At 49.4% G+C, this 21,192-nt stretch overlaps 3 protein-coding genes across 6 annotated transcripts in view; 2 read left to right on the forward strand and 1 right to left on the reverse strand.

The window, feature by feature from the left end:
- Nucleotides 1-6,627, reverse strand: part of cenpp (centromere protein P) — a 46,431-nt gene extending 39,804 nt beyond the window's left edge. Inside the window, exons 1-6 of one of the 2 annotated variants that reach the window (XM_078092767.1) lie at nucleotides 6,475-6,627; nucleotides 5,575-5,733; nucleotides 5,294-5,442; nucleotides 5,101-5,183; nucleotides 4,421-4,509; nucleotides 1,028-1,124 (exon numbers count right to left, since the gene is read on the reverse strand). In XM_078092767.1, the coding sequence (XP_077948893.1) occupies nucleotides 1,028-1,124; nucleotides 4,421-4,509; nucleotides 5,101-5,183; nucleotides 5,294-5,442; nucleotides 5,575-5,720 (564 nt within the window). In that variant the 5' untranslated portion in view covers nucleotides 5,721-5,733; nucleotides 6,475-6,627. Of the gene's footprint in view, nucleotides 1-1,027; nucleotides 1,125-4,420; nucleotides 4,510-5,094; nucleotides 5,184-5,293; nucleotides 5,443-5,574; nucleotides 5,734-6,474 lie in introns of both variants that reach the window. The other variant, XM_040204741.2, reaches the window with a different exon arrangement.
- A 216-nt stretch (nucleotides 6,628-6,843) lies between these two features.
- nol8 (nucleolar protein 8) lies at nucleotides 6,844-14,440 on the forward strand. 3 transcript variants are annotated; one of them, XM_040204728.2, is made up of 18 exons: nucleotides 6,844-7,112; nucleotides 7,686-7,827; nucleotides 8,015-8,077; nucleotides 8,331-8,409; nucleotides 8,617-8,776; nucleotides 8,921-9,231; nucleotides 9,317-9,570; nucleotides 9,678-10,867; nucleotides 10,968-11,117; nucleotides 11,383-11,502; nucleotides 11,613-11,700; nucleotides 11,898-12,036; nucleotides 12,201-12,284; nucleotides 12,631-12,965; nucleotides 13,044-13,191; nucleotides 13,451-13,512; nucleotides 13,589-13,671; nucleotides 13,842-14,440. In XM_040204728.2, the coding sequence occupies exons 2-18, from the start codon at nucleotides 7,707-7,709 to the stop codon at nucleotides 13,899-13,901; spliced, it is 3,447 nt and encodes a 1,148-aa protein (XP_040060662.2). In that variant the 5' UTR covers nucleotides 6,844-7,112; nucleotides 7,686-7,706; the 3' UTR covers nucleotides 13,902-14,440. The 3 variants fall into 3 exon arrangements, with proteins under 3 accessions (XP_040060662.2, XP_040060660.2, XP_040060661.2); XM_040204726.2 differs by having other exon boundaries at nucleotides 6,977-7,112; nucleotides 13,041-13,191; XM_040204727.2 differs by having other exon boundaries at nucleotides 7,042-7,107; nucleotides 13,041-13,191.
- Nucleotides 14,441-14,591: 151 nt separating this feature from the next.
- Nucleotides 14,592-19,004, forward strand: gpr37l1a (G protein-coupled receptor 37 like 1a). Its single transcript, XM_040204731.2, has 2 exons — nucleotides 14,592-15,398; nucleotides 17,088-19,004. Exons 1-2 carry the CDS (start codon nucleotides 14,808-14,810, stop codon nucleotides 18,090-18,092), a joined length of 1,596 nt encoding a protein of 531 aa, XP_040060665.2. The 5' UTR covers nucleotides 14,592-14,807; the 3' UTR covers nucleotides 18,093-19,004.
- Nucleotides 19,005-21,192: the final 2,188 nt, after the last annotated feature.

The raw sequence follows: 21,192 nt of genomic DNA on the forward strand, positions 1-21,192 counted from the left end.
TCTTCAGAACTCTAGGCCTTTACATCATTTAAACAGGTGAGTTATATCAACTCAACCCCTGGTTATCATAAACAAGGAAAAAGAGCGAGACTATAAAGGCCCGTCTACAGCGACCACGCCTATAACACGTGATGCCCAGAATGGAGAAATGCCATTCGGTGATTGGCCGAATGCTCGTAAATGTCTGTGGTTTGTGAGCGGAACGTAGCCAGGCATCACGTGCGGTCCCTGCTTCGTTACTGTTGTGGTCCAAGAGCAACAAAAAGAAGTTAAGATTTCTGGATCGCATGAGACTCCGTAGTGTTTTATGTTTTTGTTTATTCCTCAGTCTGTGTGCCATCAAAGCGTGGAAATCAACATACAACGCACTGCCCTCATTACGGTCCAAGAGTTACAATGGGAGCTACTTTTTTCCCATAATAACCCTGAAGAAAATGCAATGGAAGCAAAATAAAAGAGTTTGGAGCACGCAGGCCAATATGGAAAATGTGGGTTAATCCGCCTCCGGCACGGCCAACTTGGCCGAACTTTACATTCTGAGAGTAAACAGAAGAAAAAGTTCCATTTTGTTTGAGCGGCTCGATTTACTATTTGACATTTAGCTGCTTCCTCTTCAATAAAGTGTCACCCTGATATTTAACATGCCCACACCGTTCCACACCTACGGTAATTACTTTTTTGGAGGTGTTCCTGTATTTTCATAGCTGACATTAAGCTGACTGTTGTGAAATATACTTTCTGGACCACAAAGAGAAACGCTGTCCCTCTGGGTCGACCTCTGACCTCTCAGCTGGACAAGACCAAAAGGCCTCCTCCACTGATAGATGAGGGAGAAAACCCAGCGGGGGTCAAACACCGGCTGAATGTCAGAAAAAAAAAAATCCCATTTTGTCTCCGGACCATCTGGTCTCAAAGAAAGATGGATGGACTCATCTTCAAGTCCAAAATGACTCATGTAGAAGAAAAAAAACTAAAGACAAATCTGTTGAGCAAAACAAAGACCTGCTGCAGGTGTGTCTTCACTAACCTGGAAGTGCTGGAAGGTTCTGCGCCGGTCGTCACATCTGTCCGAGAAGCTCCTGAGAGTCCTGAAGAACAGCAGAAGATCCCTGCTCTCCTCCACCCTGAAATGAGGGTGTGCATCACGTTAGCAGAGCAGCTCCAATCTACGACCGGGCGCGTTCAGGTAGAGGGCTTCTACGGCGGTGCAGTGCGTTCTGGGGGTTGTTAATGCTTTTCTCTCTCGGTTCCACAAAACTCCAGAGTCAACTGCTGCAGTGACTCGGTTTGAAATGCTTACAATTTTATTTGCACTAAAAAAAGAAAAAAAAAAGAATGCAGTTTGGTTTTAACTACTCAAAGACAAACCTACCTCGCCATTAAGAGACAACACACTCAACCTCCTGAGCCACCGGCTCAAAAAGGTACTACATAACCAAACGTTTAAAAAAAAGAAGCTAAATCTCACATCAGCTCCAAATACCGTGTAGATTAAGCATTGACCCATCGAACTGTTAAAAGGTGCATCCCAACATTCAGCTTCATATCAATGTGTCGATAGCAGAAACCAACGTAACGGTGGTGTGGTTCGCTCCGTCTGAGCGAGCACGGGACGTTCCGTTACAGCCTTTCCTGAGTTTTCCACGGGGGCCCGGGGCTAGACGGCAGCCGGGTGAAGTTTCCAGATGGCTGTTATTCCACAAAGAGCTGATGGAAACATGGCAGCACACTCCCAATATGATGAAGCACTACCAAGGAGAGAGAGCCACAGACACAGAGACAGAGACAAAGGGACAGAGAGCCATCTGTCCCTGGTGTCATATCGCTGTTTTTAACGGATTTGGGCTCCGAATGTTGCTCTGAAATGTTGCTGAGAGTCGGCTCGGGTCCCCACATCACAAGAGCATCGCTGTGCGTTTGATGGCCGAGGATCAGGGGGAAGTTTGACATGAACCAGTCCGCTAAAGCCAGTCCCACAATGCACTGCTTCAACGGTGTTTCCACATCGCGCTCACCGGTCGACTGACCGGCCACAAGAGTTTTTGGAACTGTGCCGCAGATAAAAGTAAGACGACGTCGAAGGTGAAGGACAAATCGTCTGGAGGAGCTTCAAAGGCGCCAAAGAGAGATCAAAAAACGTCTCATCAGGAATGTCTCATCGGGCTGCAAAGTCCAAGTTACAGATTCAAAAACTCTTTGACCAGAACCTCTAAATCCTAAAAAGAGGCTCCGTCTCGGAGGCCGACGGGGAGCACGAACCAGCCGAGCGGCAATGACGCCTGAGCGCTCTGGAGGCCCAGATCTCCGCAGAGCGAGCCGGAGGAAATTGGGAGAAAAATGCACAAGGAGAAGAAAAAGAATGGAGGACACTTTAGCTCTTCTTCCCTTCTTTACCTCACTAAATTAAAACCGGGACAAAAGAAATAAGTGTCTGTTTTTATTTGAACCAAACTGAAGCTGATGGATTAAATCTTAAATTAATTAAAGTGTCCCTTCATGAGAAGTTGGGAATGATGCGTCGGGTTAACGACTGGAGATGGTTGTGTCACAAAGGATGATTTTCTACACTAAAACCCTCATCACTGACTTCTCCGGCATTTTTGGAAAAATCGCTGGCCGGATCTCTATGAAAAGTCACAGGACAGAATCCTCGTTTCATTCTCTCTCTCTCTCTCAGATTCTGCAGAGTGAACCATACAATCCAGATGTGGAGCAAATCAGATTTCTGCTCTGTGGATCAACTGCACAGAGGAGTGTGGCGTTTAGTTAGTAAAGCATCTGAACGCTGGCTTTCAAATGTTATGAAATGGGCAAGTCTGTTATGCGTGGACAGATGATGATCTGCTCCATCAGGACTGTGCGGGGGAAGATTTGCAGAAAGAATACTAGAACTGCTCTGCAGAAATCGAGCTGATCGCCTTTTTTCCAAAACACTGTGAGAAGAGCACAGAAAAAAAACAACACAAAAAACCCACAGAAATACACAACCAACAGAGGGCCTGGTGGTAAAAAGCTTTTCTCGGGGTATTTAGACCTGCAGTCTGAGAAACAAACAGAAGAAGCTTTTGATGCCCCGCCAGGTGAAGTCCTCGGGGGCAGCGGAGCACGGGCGGACCTCCGCGTGTGCTCGCCTCGCCAGCTGGTACGTTCTGTTACAAACGATGAAGTGGGGCAGATATTGTTCTGTGGGGGGGCTGAGCAGCAGGGTAATTCATGCCAGGTGGCTCCACCGACACTCCCAGATGACAGTATCGGGAGCAGGTGTGGGAAGCCACACACCTGGAGCTGATCTCCTCATCGTGCCAGAAGAAAGCGCTCTGTGGGAGGGGGGGGGGGCGCCATGTTGTTGGCTCGCGGACCGGCTAATTTAGTTTCAGGTGGGCGCCTATTGAAACATTTTTTGATTGGATATGAAACTGAGACGTGCTTTGTAATTGTAATTTGTTATCCACGAGCTGTGACCACAGTGAACATTATCCCCGCGGTGTAGAAACCACCTGGTGGTAATAAAGCGCCGACCGGAGCGCCAGACATTCCTTGGTAAACCTCCACGGGCCTGATTGAGCCCAGATACCTTCAACAGTCACAGCGGAGCAGGTGTGACCGATACCAACGATGGCTGTGCTCAATTCAGAGGTGGGCCAGCACAGCTAAATGGAATGCAGCCATGGGGAATGCGGCGCGCTACAGTTGATGACCTGAGAGCGGCTTTTTGTTTGCGCGAGAGAGAGCGGCGAACGTGAGGAGGTCCAGCTGGACGACAGACGTCCTGCGTTCTACTTGAATAAACCAAACAGACGGTTTCATCCTGAGATGAACAGCAGAACTAGTCAGCCCGACTCCCACGAGACGGACCTCCGCTTAACCGACCAAATACTCCACCCGGCCAAAAGTGTGCGTGCACCTGAACTGCTGCTGGCTGCAGCGATTCCATCCCGTAGTGAACATCCCAAACCCGTCGTTTAGACCATGTAAAAATCCCACTTTTGAGTGGGAAAAAAAAAAAACAGTTTTGAGTTCATTGGGAAGATTTTGATTTTATGAATGTATGTTAGGAGACCAAGTTGCAGCACGATGTTTGGATCTTAGGTAAGTGAAAGCCAAAAAAAAACACTTGTTATTACAGGTAATTGCAGCAAAAGACAACAAAGAGAGCCAAGAGATTGTAACTTTAAATGGACCGGAGATGCAGCACAATTCTTTTGAGTGATGGTGATAATGATGTTTTTCACTGTAAAAAAAGGACTATTAATCCATTAGTCACATTCCTTCACTGTGTTATTTGACCACTAAAGCACTCTTATTATGTGCGTCTTCTGTAATTCTTGGTTGTAAAAAAGCTTAATTAGACACCGATAGTTATTCTTGGGAAGTTTGGGCATTTGAGTTGGACTTTGTGTCCTTCACGATCAGCTCTTACCCAGACAGGAAACTGCTGAAGTTCTGCATCTCGCCGGCGTCGATCACCACGTTGAGCTCGCTGATGGTCCTCACGCAGCCCGAGGCCTCCTGCAGGACAAACGCACCGTTACTGGGACGAGTGAGAGCGATGATTACAAACGAGAACAGAGGACACCAAAGAGAGCAGGAAGAGACGAGAAGTCCAGAGCTGTCTAGAGTTTTTGTTTTTATTGGCTAATGGAAGACATTCCCGAGTTTCATGTGTAGTCTCTACCTTACTCTGCCTCTGAGGCGGTTTGGTCCGATGATTCTATGACATTTAAGGCCTGACAGGAGTTTTATTTTTGTTTTGCACGTCTGACAGCTGCTGAGGTTTAAACCGAGCTTCTAAAATTGATGCCTCCAGCGAACGACTGAAAGTGGGCCTCCGTCTCCCTCTGCTGGCTGGACGCGTCCTCGTCCCTCGTCCTGTTACCTGAACCATATTAAACATCGCTTTGGTCTCTCTTGAAATCAACTTTGTGTAACGCCACCGTCGAGCGAACGCTTTTAATGTTTTAAAGTCCAAATAGTAGTCTCGAAATACATGGTGGGTCGATCTACTCCACTTGTCCTGTGTCTTTGCGAGGAGAGGACAGGAGGTCACTGAGGACCGTTTTTGACTCTGACTCTTCAATAAATTACTGGACTCACATTGACCTCAGACAGCTGGAACTCCACCTGGAAGAGCAGTTCAGAGCAGTGACCTGAGACACAGAGCTGCTGGACCAGCTTCCTGCCGCCTGCGTACACACACACACACACACACACACACACACACACAAAATGCTTTTCATTCCAAAGAAATGTTTTACAAATTTAGTCTCAGTGGTTCATAAGACGCGTCTCTTACTGCTCTGCAGAGTCTTTGTGGTGCAGCCGGTCAGACTGATGCCATTCATCTGAGTCTGCAGCTTCAGGTCCTCCTCCAGCTCCTCCACTTCCTCCATCAGCATGGACAGCACCTTCTCGTCTCCTTGTCTCTGTCCACACAGACTCAACCTGTGGAGAAAGACAGACAACGTGTCCAGTTACCGTCAGGCCGGAGGACTAAACTAGATCATACGATGTACGGCTGGATGTGGCGAAAACTGGTTAAAAATTGGAATAAATATGATGAAGAAGAGAACTTGCATGGCGTTCTGCATCTGTCCTCTGAAGTGGAACGTTACGTCCTTCTGGTCGTCCTTCTGTTGGCGCCGCAATGCTGAAACTTCAGCCTGGAGATGCTCGATCTGAGCCTGCAGCGCCGCCGCTTCCTCCGTGTTCTCGTTGCTCATCTTCTCTGTCGTCCTGAGGGACAAACACGGATTGACTGAATAAGTGGAATTGACCACTATACACAACATAAAGAAGCTAAAACGATAAGGGACATATTATGATTGCGGGACCATCCAGCTTTACAACGTTGTGTAGTACAGTGGTACTTATATAGGTAAAATAGTACAGTACAGTAAAAATACTGTTACCCCCGAGTATTAGCATCCAAATATACTTTAAGTGAAAGTGAAATTACCCAATGTAAAATGGCCTATTTCAGAATAATCTAATTATGTCAATGAATTGTAATAGTTGATGCATTAATGTGCAATTCATTTGTTACACACATTGAAAATGTGAAGCTATTTTCAACTTCTTTAACGTTATATCCTACTGGGATTCTTAATATTTGACAATGTAACTACTTGTCGACTGCCAGTCGATTATATATTGTGGTGTAATAATCTAATTAGTAATTTAAGATGTAAAATACATTTAGGGTAAGAAGTGGAGTAACGTTAGTGTGAAAAAACACTTAAATAATAAATAGCAACGCAGAACATCACAATCTCTATCGACCTCCCCGGCGGTGTGACGCTGAATCCCTCCAACGAACACAGCTGTTTTCAGCCGCTCTCGTTAACGTTAATTGAACTGAACGTCAATTCCCTTGAAACCAGAGACGTTCGCTAGCTTATTAAAACGAAGCCGGCGTTAGCGACAAAAACGGCTCTCGGTGCAGTTAGAGGAGTGTCACGTCCGACGTTAACTTACCGTATTATTCTGCGATATAATGTCAAATTATGTAAGTAAAAGTAAGTTAAAACAAGTGTAGCAAAGGCTTCTTCCCGTAATCAGAGTGATGCTGGATTCTTCACCAAAACAGTTCGTAGCCTCGCGCCCTCCGGAGTGTACCATTCTCCACGAGTCGGAGGGGGGGAATGAACCATTTCTATGAAGAATAATAAGGCAATGTGCCACTGTTCTGATAAAGAAATCCTGCCAGTATTTAAAAAGATACATTTAAACGTATGTTCATTAGTTATTAATGTATTATGGTTAATGGGTAATACATAAAAAGCTGGAAATTGTGAGACACCCCTCTACATTGAAAGCCGTATTTGTAACAGCTGTAACAGTACAGAGACATTAGAGCGGTTTTGAGCAAATGGAGAATATTTATTTTTATTCTTACACTATTAACCTTGATAATCAAACATTTTCATAAATTAGAGAACCGTCACATCTTCTGCTTATTTTACTCCCTCGCCCACCCCTCCTACAGCTGCTGCGGAATCTCACACAGCGGAACCTTTCATTTCTGCGGAAACAAAGCGCGGAAGGGAAAGACGGTGGGATTGCATTGCGGCACCGGACAGAGTTGATTGAAACACCTGCTTGATACATGTGAGGTAAACATTTGTTTTCACTCTTTCTGTCTAACGTTGCAAAATGAAACGGGTAATTCGATCGTGATAACTCCGTACGCTCTATTATAGGTTATTTTATTTACACTGCGTGCGTCGTAGTGTTTTTGTCTCTGCGTGCTTCACCTGAGCTAAACTACTAATACAACTCTCAGCTGGATCGATACGTTAGAGACCGGTAGAATCCCGGACATTTCATCTGTTGTTCACGGAAATATCATTGTCTATTATGAATGATATCCCTTTAAGATACATCCTTGTTCCGTTTGTTAAAAAAAGAGGATTGTTAATTCAAAATGTGCAATAAAACTTATATATGTATATGAACTCCTTTTCAATGAGTACAGCCACCACTGCAGATCCCCTCTGTAAAATTTATAGTGTAAAATAAAATACAATTCTATGGCAGAATAAGTAAAAAAAAACAGAATAGTATAAGTCAAGGATAATACATGTAATATATTAGAAAGAAGGAAAGTATATCTGTTTTTAAGCTGTAATGGTTGAAATGAAAAGTGGGGAATGTGCAAAATATACATTAATATTTTACCCGTGTAGTGTTGCCTTGGCAACGGAGCAATGAGGCGGCTGTACGTCGGTGGGTTGAGCCACACGGTCACCCAGAATGATCTGAAGGAGCGATTTGGAAGGTTTGGAGATGTAGAGGACGTGGAGGTCCGGACAAGGATGGACGACGAGGGTGAGGCGTCCAAACAGACAGACATTTAATATTTCACACATTCTTATGAACTAAACATGCTTGAGATTTCTACATAATCTACCAAGGTCATTTTATTTTTATTAATTTACTTTTTGATCCCTCAATGACCAGAGTGTGTATTTTGTGTGTGTGTGTGTGGGTTCTGAAACTTGTTCTTCTCCTTCAGGTGTTCCTTATAAAACCTTCAGCTACATTAACATCAACATTTCAGACGGCGACCTGAAGAAATGTAAGTGACCTGAGCCAAACATCTGCGAACTTTATTATGAGCCTTCATGTCCACTGTGTCGCTGTGGAGTGATACCACTCTTCAAACATCAGGTTTCAGTATCCCGACACAAAATCGCAGCGCGGTTTTGGTTCTGTGAAACGATTCAAAGAGGAAGATTTGTTTTGTGTTGCGGTCCTTTCAGCAGAAGTGACACCAGAGCTATGTGTCGTATCATCAGTTTGAAATCGGTGTATTTTTTTTGCCTCTGCAGGTATGACGTTGTTGAACAAATCCAAATGGAAAGGAGGAACTCTGCAGATTGAAACCGCCAAGGAGAGTTTCCTGCAGAGGTGCGTTCATGTTCACCTCGCCATCATATTGCCTGATTTATAATTCTGACAACTTCCTCTTCATAAATCATTATTTCATCCAGGCCACAACCAACAGTTACATTCAGTATCGACTAAATGGAGCATTATTTTCAAGTTCTTATCTTAATTTCTTAAAATACAAGGTGACAGACGGAGGTGTTTTCTTTGTGTTTTTTTTGGTCTCAGGCTGGCGGAGGAGCGGCAGACGGCAGCGGAGCAGAAGGGCCTCCGGCAGCCTAAAGCTGAGGACCAGAAGCAGAAGGTGCTGGACTCCCTGAGCAAAGCCGGCGTGGAGAACTTCACCATGAAGGCCGCCGTGCCGGGGACCGAAGTGCCGGGACACAAGGTCCGTCACTTCCTGTTCTTGTGATGATGTTTCATCCAGACAAAAATAATATAGTTTTTGGAGAAAAAAAAAATAGTTTTCATCAAACTGTTGATGACATTTGAAGATATTCAGGAGGTCCAATGTTGCCACAAATGCTTTCAGGACTGGGTGGTCAGCAAATTCGGGCGAGTCCTCCCCGTCCTGCAGCTCAAGGCTCAGAAAGGCAGCAGGGCTCGGACGCTGAAGTACGACCCGTCCAAATACAGCCACAACATCCGCAAGCTGGACCGGGCCGGCGGCGCCGACCTTCCCACGCCGGTCACGCCGGTCACACAGCTCACCTGGGAGGTGCAGGGCGGCGACGACGACATCAGCAAGAAGAGGCGGGGAGAGTTCCCTCTGTATGAGCCGCCGAGACGCAAGAAGGGTCGGGCGGACGCGGGGAGCGCCCGCGATGCTGAAGGCGCAGCCAGGTAACGACGTCTTGATGAATAAGGTCTCAGGCGTTTGTGGTTAAAGGTCACTCCAGGTGTCACATCAGTCCGCTCCTCCTCTTAGAGCCAAGCCGACCGTTGGCTCCGCCCCTCGCGCCGAGGCCCCGCGGCTCGCCAACGGAAGAGAAGCGGCGACCGACCCCGGGCCGGCTCGGAGGGAGTGGCCGCGCTTCGCCGGCGCCGATTCAGACGACGAAATCCGCAGACTGGTGGCGCCGCAGGACACCTCCCATGATGCACTGCGGCAGGAAGAGGACGACGACGGGGATAAGCTGGAGGTAGTCGGACTGGACTATCTGGTGAAGTCTGGCCGGAAAGGTAACGGACGTGTTTGTGATTTCTGCCGACTTGATTTGAGCGTAATGATTACGGGCGTTTTTCAAGCGAGCTGTAAAATGTGACGACGTCTTTTCTGGGGGTTCCAGGAGGTCCAGATCACAAAGACGAGAATGACTACGACTCCGCAGACACGGATGAACTGTTCGCCTCCAGGAAAGCTGCTCTTCCTCCACCGCAGGAGAGACCGACTCCACGAGCTGCAGCGGGAAACGCGGGCAACCGGAAGAGAAAGCTGATGAAGAAGAAGAAGAAGAGTGGAGGTGGGGAGGAGGAGGAGGAGGAGGAGGAGGACGATTCCTCAGAGGAAGAGGTCTTCTCCAGGAAACCGCCTGCTGAATGCAGTTCTCAGAACCAAAGTAAGAAGATGAGAGTCCTCCCTGTTGTGAATCCCCCCTCCTCAGAATCCGATGGAGGCGAGGAGGAGGAGGAGGAGGAAGAAGAACCGTCCGATTGCAGCGATTCTGACTATGAAGCCATGTTCTCCAACGTCACCCATCTGTCGATCTCCCTGGCTGATCTCCAGAAGCTGGCTGAGGAATCCCCGCAAACCCCTGAGACCCGCGAGACTACAGCTCCCAGCGTCCTGCCGCCTGCACACAAGAAGGGCATCCTGCCCGAGGAGATCCTCGCCTCCCTCATGAGGGACGACCCCAGAAAGGACAAGCTGAAAGAGCGAATAAAAGCACCTCCACTGCCAGCGTTCAAAGGGACGAGAGCGCTGAGCGGGGGGGAGGAGAGGAGACCGAAAGAGGAGGGAGGAGGTAGCGTCAAAAAACAGAAGCTGGTGGAGGAACCTCCTCCGATGAATCACAAAGCGACAGGAAGTACAATCAACGGACGGGACCTCGCGGAGTCAGAGAGCAGTGAGGAGGAGGAGGAGGAAGCAGCGTGCGAGGTGGTGAAGAACATTGCTGAGGCGGGTTCCTCCTCTAGCAGTGAGGAGGAAGAGGAGAAAAGGAAGAAGAAGCATCTCACCGCTCAGCCTGAAGCAGCAGCAGCCTCTTCCTCCAGCTCCTCCTCATCCTCTGAGGAAGGGCAAGAAAACGCTGTGAAAGCAGCAAAACCTCCCGCTGCTCCCGACAGTGAGTCCTCCAGCGAAGAAGAAGAGGAGGAGGAGGAGAAGAAGCAGGCTCCTCCCCTCCGCCTGCCGCTGGGAGCGAAGGAGGAAGAGGAGCGTCAGAGGAAGGCCAACGAGAGGAGGCTGGCTGCCGTCCAGCAGAGACAGAAAGAGGCCGACGAGCACAAGCAGCTCATCCAGGGAGCTTTATCCAACCTGGTGGGTCCTGACATGTCAACCTTCTGCAGCTGAGTAGTAACACGTGGATTGAGTCCACCGTGTCCAATCAATGAGCTCACACCACGTTTGTCCCCGTTAGGACATTCCAAAAGCGGCGGCAGGGAAGCACATCGTCTTTGGCTCCGACGACGAAGACGAGCGGCAGACGACGCCAAAGAAGACGGTGTCCCGGGACGGCCGGTCGGAGGGCGAGGCCACGGTAGGAGATGAGGAAACCGCAAGAGGAAAGGTGAGGAAGAAAGTTCACATTTTCCTAATGCCTTCTTATTTATTTTACTTAACGTGTCGTTTAGCTGCTTTTACCCAAAGCGACTTTCATGGCATCTTCACCCGTAAGGCGCCCGGGGAGCAGTTGGGGTTTTGGTGTCTCGCTCAGGGACGTGGGACACGGAGCGGCCGGGGTTCAAGCCGCCAACCCTGCGGCTCTACTCCATGCGCCACGGTCGCCCTTATTTATCCATTATTCAACCGTGTGTGTGTGTGTGTGTGATCAGATGCGTCCGAAGCCGTCTGTCCCTCAACTGTTTGCCGGCGACGAGGAGGAAGGTGACGAAGAGGAGGACGGCAGCAGATTCGACATCAAGCCTCAATTTGAAGGTCGAGTGGGACAGAAGGTGAGAACGGAGAGGACGCCTCCGCATGCTGAGATGTTTGTTCTCTTCTAATGCAAACCTGTGTGTGTGTGTGTGTGTGTGTGTGTGTGTGTGTGTGTGTGTGTGTCCAGCTGATGGAGCTGCAGTCTCGTTTCGGGAGGGACGAGCGATTTAGAATGGACTCTCGCTTCTTGGACGAAGAGGAAGAGGAGGAGTCAGGTGAGGCTGTGTGTGTGTGTGAGTGTTCAGTGCGTCTGAAAATGTTTCTTCATCACATATGAAGCGAGCGAGAGTTGTTTTAAGATTTATTATTTACCGCTTTCACACTTCGTCAGCTCACATTTTGGTTTTATTCACATTTAGATCGTGAGCTTCTTTCTCTTCCTGCTGAATAACGCGGCCGCTTTGTGATTCAGAGAAAAAGAAGAGCGGCACTGAGGAAGAGGAGGCTCTGGACGAGGAGAAGAAGAAGAACCTGTCGATCCTGCAAGACGTCCTCGGCGGCAGCCGACCAGCCGGCGGCGCCAAGACGGCCGCCAAGCCCAAAGCCTTCAGGTGGGCCCCGGGAACTCGCATTCACAGGAACATTCTGTACTCCATAGGGAGGAAATAACTGTGTGCGTCTGCGTGTGTGTGTGTGTGTGTGTGTGTGTGTGTGTGTGTGTGTGTGTGTGTGTGTGTGTGTGTGTGTGTGTGTGTGTGTGTGTCTGCGCGTGCAGAGACGTCTCAGCGCTGCATTACGACCCGAGCAGAGAGGAACACGCTGCGTTCGAGACCAAAACGGACAACGCCAAGAAGGACAGGTACGAGCGACCGGAGTCCGGACTGATCGGAACTCAGTAACCAGATAAAAAATGTATTATGTTTTTATTATTATTTACAAAAAACCGTGAAATGACTTCCTGGTCTGTGGCGCTCTGCCCCGGTCATTTCTTAAGAGGTTCTAGAGATGCTTTTAATGTTAATATGAGAAAGTCGAACGCACGAATGATGTGATCCAGCAAAGCGCACTCGACAGAGAGGACGATATCGATATTGTCATTTCAAACGAAACAGTTACATTGAGCGACTCCTCTCTTCAAACTGTATCGTGTCCCACGTCATCGGCTCTGAATGTTCTGACACTGACGGGATCTGCCGTCCTCACAGCAAGGCGGCCCGGAGGAAGAAGAGGGAGGAGGCCCAGAAGCTTCCGGAGGTTTCCAAGGAGATTTACTACGACGTGTCCGGCGACCTGAAGGCCGTGTTCGGTCAGGCGAAGGCGGCGGTGGCGGCGGAGGAGGACGACGTCGTCCCCGCCGCCGAAGACGAGGAGACCAACTGGGACCGAGAGGAAGAGGCAGAAGGAGGAGGCGGCGAGGACGAAGAGCCGGCCCTGCAGTCGTCCCTCCTCGCCGCCGATCCCGCAGCAGAGAGCGAGGAGGCGTCCGGTTTTAAATTCTCCTTCTTCGAGGACGACGCGCAAACAGGAAGTGGAGAGACGGGTAGGTTGCACGTCGGATGCTTCTCTCACGCCGTCGACATATTTGTCGTCCTCATCTTTAAAATCTCTTCTCCAGCAGAGTACAAAGTAGAGAGCATCCAGGCGCCAAAGGTGTCATGGCAACAAGACCTGCGTTTCCCAGACAGCAGCTCGGATGATGATGATGAGGAGGAGCAGCCCGAGGAGGAAGAGCAGGAGCAACCCGACGTCACCGCTAAAACCACAAAGTGAGAACATTGCGATTAGTTTGTTTAATGCGCAGTTTAAAAAATACACAAACGTAACCAAAGTGACTCATTTGAGCCTAAATCATTGTATGTCATATTTCAAATAGGGAATATTACAATTCATCATTTGCTTATTTTATGAAAGCGTGACCCTGCTGCTTCACACCTTCATGCGACCGAATGAATCCTGCATGAAGTTGATGTAATTTTTCCGGTTAGTTTGTCCCGTGAAATCAAGCGTCGTCCGTGTCGTTCACAGAGTGGAGATTCCCTCAAAGGCGCAGCTGTTCTTCTTCTACTGTGACGACAGCAGACTGACCGGTAGGACGAATAAAACATGTCATTATGTTACATGTGACCGTTTGTCCACCTTAACGCTTTTTCCCGCCTCCACCAGAGGGTCCTCGGTCGTTCTGTCGTCCCTCTCACCTGGAGGAGCAGAGGGAGCAGTGGGAGGAGAGGAGGACCGAGCTCAGAGAGGTAAGCCTCCAGAAACCACCTCACTAAATCTCCACGCGGGATCAAAATACACCGGTTTACTCGCCATACCTCTCCTGCTCGGTCACTCTGCAACGCCTCTTCAACCTCGACGTGAGCAGAGGCCTGAAGATTTAGTAGTGATATTTATACCTTCCTTTCTACTTCCACAGGAGTACCGCAAAAAACACAAGGACGCCCGGAGGAAGCTGAGGTCCTCCCTGAAGAGCTGAGGATTGAAGTGAAGTAAAAGTGAAGAAGTGAAGTCTCTACTTCAGTTCACCGGTCCGGATTTCAGAATCGGGGGCTGACGGATCATTTGTCCCCTCTTGGTGCTGTTTTGTGCTGCAGGCGGGTTTCCAGTCAGCAGGACGGACACCAAGTGGCAGCTGAAGACGCACAACGAGTAACATCCTCAGTCATTTTTTTCTTCTTCATTTTGCTAAAATATGTTGCGGACAGGACTGTAGTTGCTATGGTGATGATGCTGCAAATGAACATCCAGCACGTACCTCAGACCAGAGGACCAAACCTGTTCTTATGAAATGGTATAATTGATGAAATACGTGCCTTGACTGAGTGTTCTGATGACTCCTTGTGGACTTTAGTTCTTACTTCATCACGGTTGATTTGATGCGAAGCCTCAGTGTCACTTGGCTCTATGAAATATTTTTGTGTGGTTCAAATATGAAAACTTTATACATAAGCTTCATAAAAAAATATTAATGTCTGAATGTCACCAAAATAAATCAATAAAAATAACTACCACAAACCATAAACTGTAGTTATTGTAATCCAGCCTGGAATTAATTGATTCAAAACATGAATAAATGCTTCCATTAAAAAAAAAAAAAAAAAAAAGCTCAAAGGGGAGGTTTCACGTTCGTTTTTTCTTTATTTTGAAACGTGCCACCGGAAGCGCCGTGTTAATACGGAGCGATGAAGAAGCGCTGGAGGACCAGAGTGTGAACTTCTCCATCAGGACCGAAGGAGGTGGGACGGGGAGGAAGTTTTGATGGACTTTTTAAAAACTTTTATTCCAGGAGTGTCTCGTGTTTGCTGCTGCACGTATCCGTGAAAGAGAAAGATAATACGGTCGTTTTTTTTACATTTCGTTAAAGGAAAATAAATACACAAAAATGAGCCCGGTTTTGTTTGTTTTGCTTCTGTGTCTGCGGACCGCGCAGCTGCGTCACCATCAGGGAGCCGCTCCGGCGGTGAGTGCGGGGTCGCGGGAGCCCTTCTCCCCGGAGAGGACGCCTCTCCCCCGGCCTGAGGGTTCCAGAGCTCCCGACCCCAAGCGGGTCGCCCGAGGGGCCGGAGACGGGACCTCCCGTAGAAGAACCCCGGACTCTCCGCGACGGCCCGACGACCCGAGCGGCTACTTCACCACCCGGCGAGTCCCCCCCGCCGCCGCCTCCGCCCGCCCGGGCAACGACTCGTCCCCCCCGGGGCTCCTCCACCCGGCGCTCCGCGGCTCGCGCTGGGCCTACGTCATCACGCTGCTGGCGCTCGGGCTGCTGGCGGCGGGCGTCGTGGGGAACCTCGCGCTCACCTGCGCCGTGTGGCACGACCTGTACCTGCAGAGCGCGTGGAACCACGTGCTGGCGGGGCTCGCGCTCTGCGACCTCCTCGTGCTGCTCACCTGCCTGCCCGTGGTCGTCTTCCACGCGCTCACCTCCAGGTGGTTGCTAGGAGACCTGTCCTGTCGGCTCGTGCCCTACGTGGAGGTGAGGAAACGTTGTTTTTATATCCTGAAATTATACTAACAAGACAAAATCATTTTAATAATTGTTATTTATTTTGACCGCACCTTGACGCGCCCTACAGGGGCCTCCCGTGACCCCTGTGAGGGTGATGGGTGACTGACAGCTGCCCAGGGTTGTAGTAAAAGTTACGATTGGGTTTTTCAACCCGACCGCTGCATAAAACCGGTGGTCTTTCTGATCAATATGTTCATTTTTATTTTGACAAACTGCTCAGTCATCAAATCCTCAGACGGTGCATTTGGTGCCAATTAAAAGATCAATCAGTTGTTTATTTTGTATCAAGGATTTGTCTTCGCTTCGATTACCATGAGCTAAGTTGCAAAAAGTCTGCCAGCGTCCTGTAAATGTCCTCCAGCCCCGAGATGTTAAAACAAGTTAGACCGTTAAAACAAGCGACTCAGTGTGATGACAATTCGTTCACCCCCCCGGAGCTGCTCTCACCCCCCATGTCAGACTCACTGTGGACGTCTACCAGCTCGATTGAGATGAAAGGCCGGTTTGTTTCGGTCTTTGCTTCCCATAAAGTGCCGTTATGGGCTGTTTGTTCTCCTCGGCCTATTAGGGGTGTTTATACAGCGCCGTGTTCCCGCTGAAACAACATGGAGACCAGGGGGGGCAAATAAGGGTTAGTTTTGTTGTTCTAGTACTATTTCAATAAGGTTGAATCTAAACTATTCTGTAAAATGTATAAAAATGTTTGAGTCAAACGTCACATCTTCAGGAAAAAAAATCTGTTTTTAGATTTCAACATAAAACAGAGATATACCGTAAATCTTTATATTTGAGACGTGTGAACTGATTTTTGGCCATGAGAGCCTCTAAATCGCCACTGCCGGGCTCCTCTTTGGTGGACTCCTTGTTTCTGGCTCTAAACCGGCTCCAAGTGTCCACAGGGCTTTAAATCACTGAAGTGGGGTTCTCCTCATTTGTAATAACAGCTTGTGTGCGGCGGCGTCTAACAGGGTCAGGCTGCTGGCCTCCTCTGTTCCTCCTGGCTTCGGCTATTTTCATGCTAATGAACGAGTGAGTTTCCTGCTAATTACTTAACGCTCTCAAAGTTGTCTTTAGCCGTTTTTTTAACCGCTCGCTCGCTAAGCGGGTCAGGCTGCCAGCTGCCCCTGTGCTCTTAGTTAAACTATTTTCATGCTAATTAGAGCGCTGTGTTAATTATCTTCAGTTGTATCTCAACTCCCTCTGCGGCCATTAAGCGCCCGCCGAGGGAGGACACGTCTGTGTTTTGGGCCAAAACTAGCGGCATTAATGTGCACGAAGCGCCAATAACTGTCCCCCGGTCTGCAGGCCAGGAGCTGTCACAGCAGAGAGCCTCTGTGCAGGACTCCTTTTATTCCCCTTTTCTAAGCGGCTCCTCACAGGTCTCATTACTGTTAGTTTGGGTCTAATTTACAGGGTGGCAAAGGAAAGGCTTTAACTCTGCTCTTTAAGCAGCAAAACAGCTTCCTGTCCCCGTTTAGACAGACTGTCTGCAGGAAGTCGGGCTTTGTTCCACATTTAAAACCACACAGTTGTAAATGAATGTTATTTTATTAACAGGTCTCGTTGCAAAGGACTTGTTAGCTTTGAATTAATGTCAATTAAGGGTTTCCGCCGTGAACCCTTCCTCTGCACGCCTCTCTGTCATTTCCCCGTCAGGTGACCTCTCTGGGCGTGGCCACGTTCAGCCTCTGCGCCCTGAGCATCGACCGCTTCCACGCGGCCACGGGCCCCGCGCCCTCGCCGGCGCCCCGGGTGGAGCCCTGCCAGTCCATCCTGTCCAAGCTGTCCGTCATCTGGGTGGGCTCCATGGTGCTGGCCGCCCCCGAGCTGCTGCTGTGGCAGCTGCGCCAGCAGGCCGTCGTCCCGCCGCCGCTCCCCGGCGACTCCCTGATGGCGGCCCTCCGAGGCGGGTCGGACGCCTCCAAGGCGGACGTCTGCGTCCGGGAGCCGTCGGCGGACCTCCCGGAGGGCGTGTTCCCCCTGGTGCTGACCTACCACGAGGCGCGCGCCTGGTGGATCTTCGGCTGCTACCTGTGTCTGCCGCTTCTCTTCACCGTGGCCTGCGACCTGGTGACCAGGCACGTGCTGGCCCAGCGCCTGCCGCGGAAGCACGCCGGCGACGAGGCGCCCGGCAGATGCTCCGCCTCCTACTACTCCCCCTCCGCTTCGTCGCCATCCCCGACGAAACATCAGCTGGCGGGAGAGCGGAGACTGCGCACCACCGTGATGGCGCTCGCCGCCCTGTACGGGGCGTGCAACCTCCCGGAGAGCGTCTGCAACATCGTGCTGGCGTACGTCCCCGCCCACGCGTCCGCCGCCCTCCCGGCCTTGGCGCTGCCGGCCCTGAGCCTGGCGGGACAGTTCCTGCTGTTTGCGCGCTGCTCGGCGTCGCCGGTGCTGCTGCTGTGTCTGTGCCGCTCGCTGGGCCAGGCCTTCATGGACTGCTGCTGCTGCTGCTGCTGCCAAGAGTGCGTCCAAGACGGCGCCCGCCCCTCCTCCTCGGCCTCCACCGCCGCCACCACCTCCAACGTGTCCTCGCCCGCGTCGCCGTCTCCGACCTCGCTGTCCCCGACCTCGCTGTCCCCCTCCGGCAAAGACGAGACGACGAAGAGCCTGCTGGCGGCGAAGGACTCTCCCGCCGCCGTCGGGACGCCCTGCTGAGGCCCTGGGCCGCACGGCTCATCATCAGTTGTAATAATGCAGTCACCAAGTTAACAGCAGAGATCCGGTGACTTTCATTCAGAATGAACATGCAGAGTCGGGGAAACGCCGGCAGTCTGGTCGATGGGACGGAGTTTGTGGCGCCTTCGTCTCGCTCTGCTGTTCCTGGTTGGGTCGAGGCCTCCGGGTTCCTGATGAGGGGGAATATTTACACCGACATGTGACCGTCAGCATCCGAGCAGAGCGGACGCTGTTGCAGCAGCAGATCAGCGGAATCCAACTAACTTCATCCAAACCTCTTTATAAAACTAGTTTCATTAAAGGTAAAACTGCATGTGAATTCATGAAGGCTCAACCCGTGCAGGAGGATCACATCACTTCCACGTGGAGTTTGTTCGCATCTCCTCAGATCTCTGCTGTTAACTCGACCGCGATGACGTCATAACTGATAGAAAGCCCAGGTTGTAATAGTGCACCGACCCTTTGAGGGAAGTCTGTGGAGCACAAACGTGCCTGAATAGAGTTTAGATACATCATTTTGTATTGCGAGGGAGTGTAGGATTTAATCCTGTTATTTAGTATTGATTTGATTTTTGTATGAAACATGTGATAGTTATTAACAATGATCTGTTGCTCAAACAGCATGAGACTATGAGACAGAAACACTGTATGAGTTGTTTGTTTCCTAATATGTTTCAACAGAGAATGGACATAATTAGATCTTTTTTTAGCCAGGAGACACTTTGCTGTGAACTTCATGAACTGTTGTTTTGCTGTTGCCGTGGAGACGGCAGGTTAAAAGAATGAGATGACATCATTGCTCAGGTCAGTCAAGATCTTGACGCTGTGAGAAAAGTTTGACTTGTTTTATCACCTTCTGGTTTAGTAAAGTTGAGATGTTCCTCCTCTGCATCACCTGTCAGTGATTCCGTCCGTGTGTTCTTTGAATGTTCTCTCGTGACATGTGACGGCCAGAGTATCCACCTGTCACACTAAAGCTCAACACGTCCACAAAATCACCATGTTTCATTATAAAATAGCAGACGTCGTCATCAAGATCCTGCAGGCGTTAAAGAGAAAAGACAGAAAACCAAACAAAGGCAAGAGGAAGGGGAAAGAAAGTGAGGAAGGACACGTGTTCCCAAACATTTGTGTGTTCAGTGAACATCCGTCGCTTCCTGAGAATCTTTCTGTGAATCAATCTTAAAAAAAGAGGGCGACACGGCGGATGTTTCCTCTGTTCTCCACGGGAAGGAATGCAACGCCGCGGCGCTCTGCCCACTGGAGGAGGAAGCCGTTCACGCCTGACTGTGGTGCTTCTCTTCAGTCATTATTCAATTATTGAAGGTCACAGCTTCACAATAACAGTTGGCCTTTGAGTCTCTGCAGACTTAATACTCACAGTCGCACTGTGGAAAGTCTCCGGGCGAGCGGCCAAGAACGCCTCGCTTTCTCCAGCTTTGTCCTTTGATGTGATGATCTATTCCTTTTAATGATGAGCTGACAGATAGATGCATCATCTTTATGATGAATGATGAACCTAATCGAACATATTCCAAAGCAGTTGTCTTCTACATGAACCACATGGTGGATTTTTAGAATAATGTTACAATATCTTTTGGACACATCTTGACTAAAGGTTAATAAATAATACAAATTGTTCTAATCAATAAATTTTTCAGATTTTAAGTTTTATAATATTCTTTTGATCCATATATATTTGTTTGTGCATGGACAAAAATATATCGCACTCGATATATCATGAACACACCAGGCGTTATCCTGTGCACAAAATATAAGAATCCAGATTTGTATCCCGTGTTCACAATAACTCAAGGAAGTAGATCTTCCACGGCTTCTAAAATTCTCCTTTTTACATTTAACAAACTGGATAAAACATAAAAATCATGTTGCATCTGGACAGTTTTAGAAGGGAATATACTGTATATATGCTAAAGCTTTTTGCCTCTTAGCGGCTCTCTTCATGGCGAAGGCTGCGCTGGTTGTTACCTGCTAACAGCGGTAACAGCGCCAGCTAAGCAGACGAGGTTGGGCGGAACCCGAGGAAGAGCTCTGCGCTTCCGCAACAAGGCTGATGGTCGGAGCGCCGTTAGCAGCTGTGTGAGATCAATGCATGGGTCACTTTTATGCATTCTACCAGATAAACAGTTGACGTTAAGTTTACGGTCCTGATTTTCACAACTAAGGGAAACAAGTAGCTCCCGATATGTCAACACATCAGCATGTGTGAGAGGGTGGAGGCTCTGATATTCAATCTGATGGTGTTATATCACAGACCCCAAAGGATAAGACTTCGGTCCAAAGGCACATTTAATAATAAATAAATATTTGGGGTTTGATTATTTCTTCAAACTGAGCTTCATTCTGCTTGGGACACCACAGATGTCGCGCTGGGCCCCCGAGTGACACTCTCAGGACCCGCTGTGGTAAGTTTGTAAGTCTTGGTTCCTTTGAGCCGAAAAATGTGCCCTCCCCCGTCGCTGTGCTTGGGCAAAGCGAGGGAGGCGGGGAGGCTTCAATAAGGCCGGCTTTGTTCGCCCGCCCCCCCTCCCTGTCTCGGAGAGAGAGCGAGAGAGAGACTTGAACAATGCTGCATATCAAACTCCATCCACCATGGGAGTTGCTAAGCTACACAACACCCACCGCCTCCCACCGGCCGCCTCCGTCACCGGGCAGAGAAGAAAGAAGGCCGAGAGGCAGGGGAGGAAGAACGGCTGCCGTCCGCCTCCATCGGCCAAAAGTCCTCTCGTTCTGCGTTGCCCTGACGACCGGCTGAGACGCAGCGGCACGGCAGACTTAAGTCAGCAATATGGTGCAAACCCAACAAGGTCACCGGGGCCTCTGTGGGGATTTCCTGCTGCGTGCATGTGGGGCCCCTCAAGTCCCTCTCAACCCAAAGACCCTTCTGATGAGTTCTGTCTGGGCAGGAAGTTTCCCGTGATTACTTTCATCACTTCATGAGGCAGTGAAGGTCACACGGGAGTCACCCGTCTGATAGTCTGACTGCTCAGGTTTTTGTGGCGCCGCCACAAGCTAACGGGGCTAACGGGACTAACAGCGCGGTGTTAGCCAGACCTAT

This window comes from Gasterosteus aculeatus, chromosome 17 (assembly GCF_964276395.1).
Source record: "Gasterosteus aculeatus chromosome 17, fGasAcu3.hap1.1, whole genome shotgun sequence".
In the NCBI taxonomy this organism is placed as follows: domain Eukaryota; kingdom Metazoa; phylum Chordata; class Actinopteri; order Perciformes; family Gasterosteidae; genus Gasterosteus; species Gasterosteus aculeatus.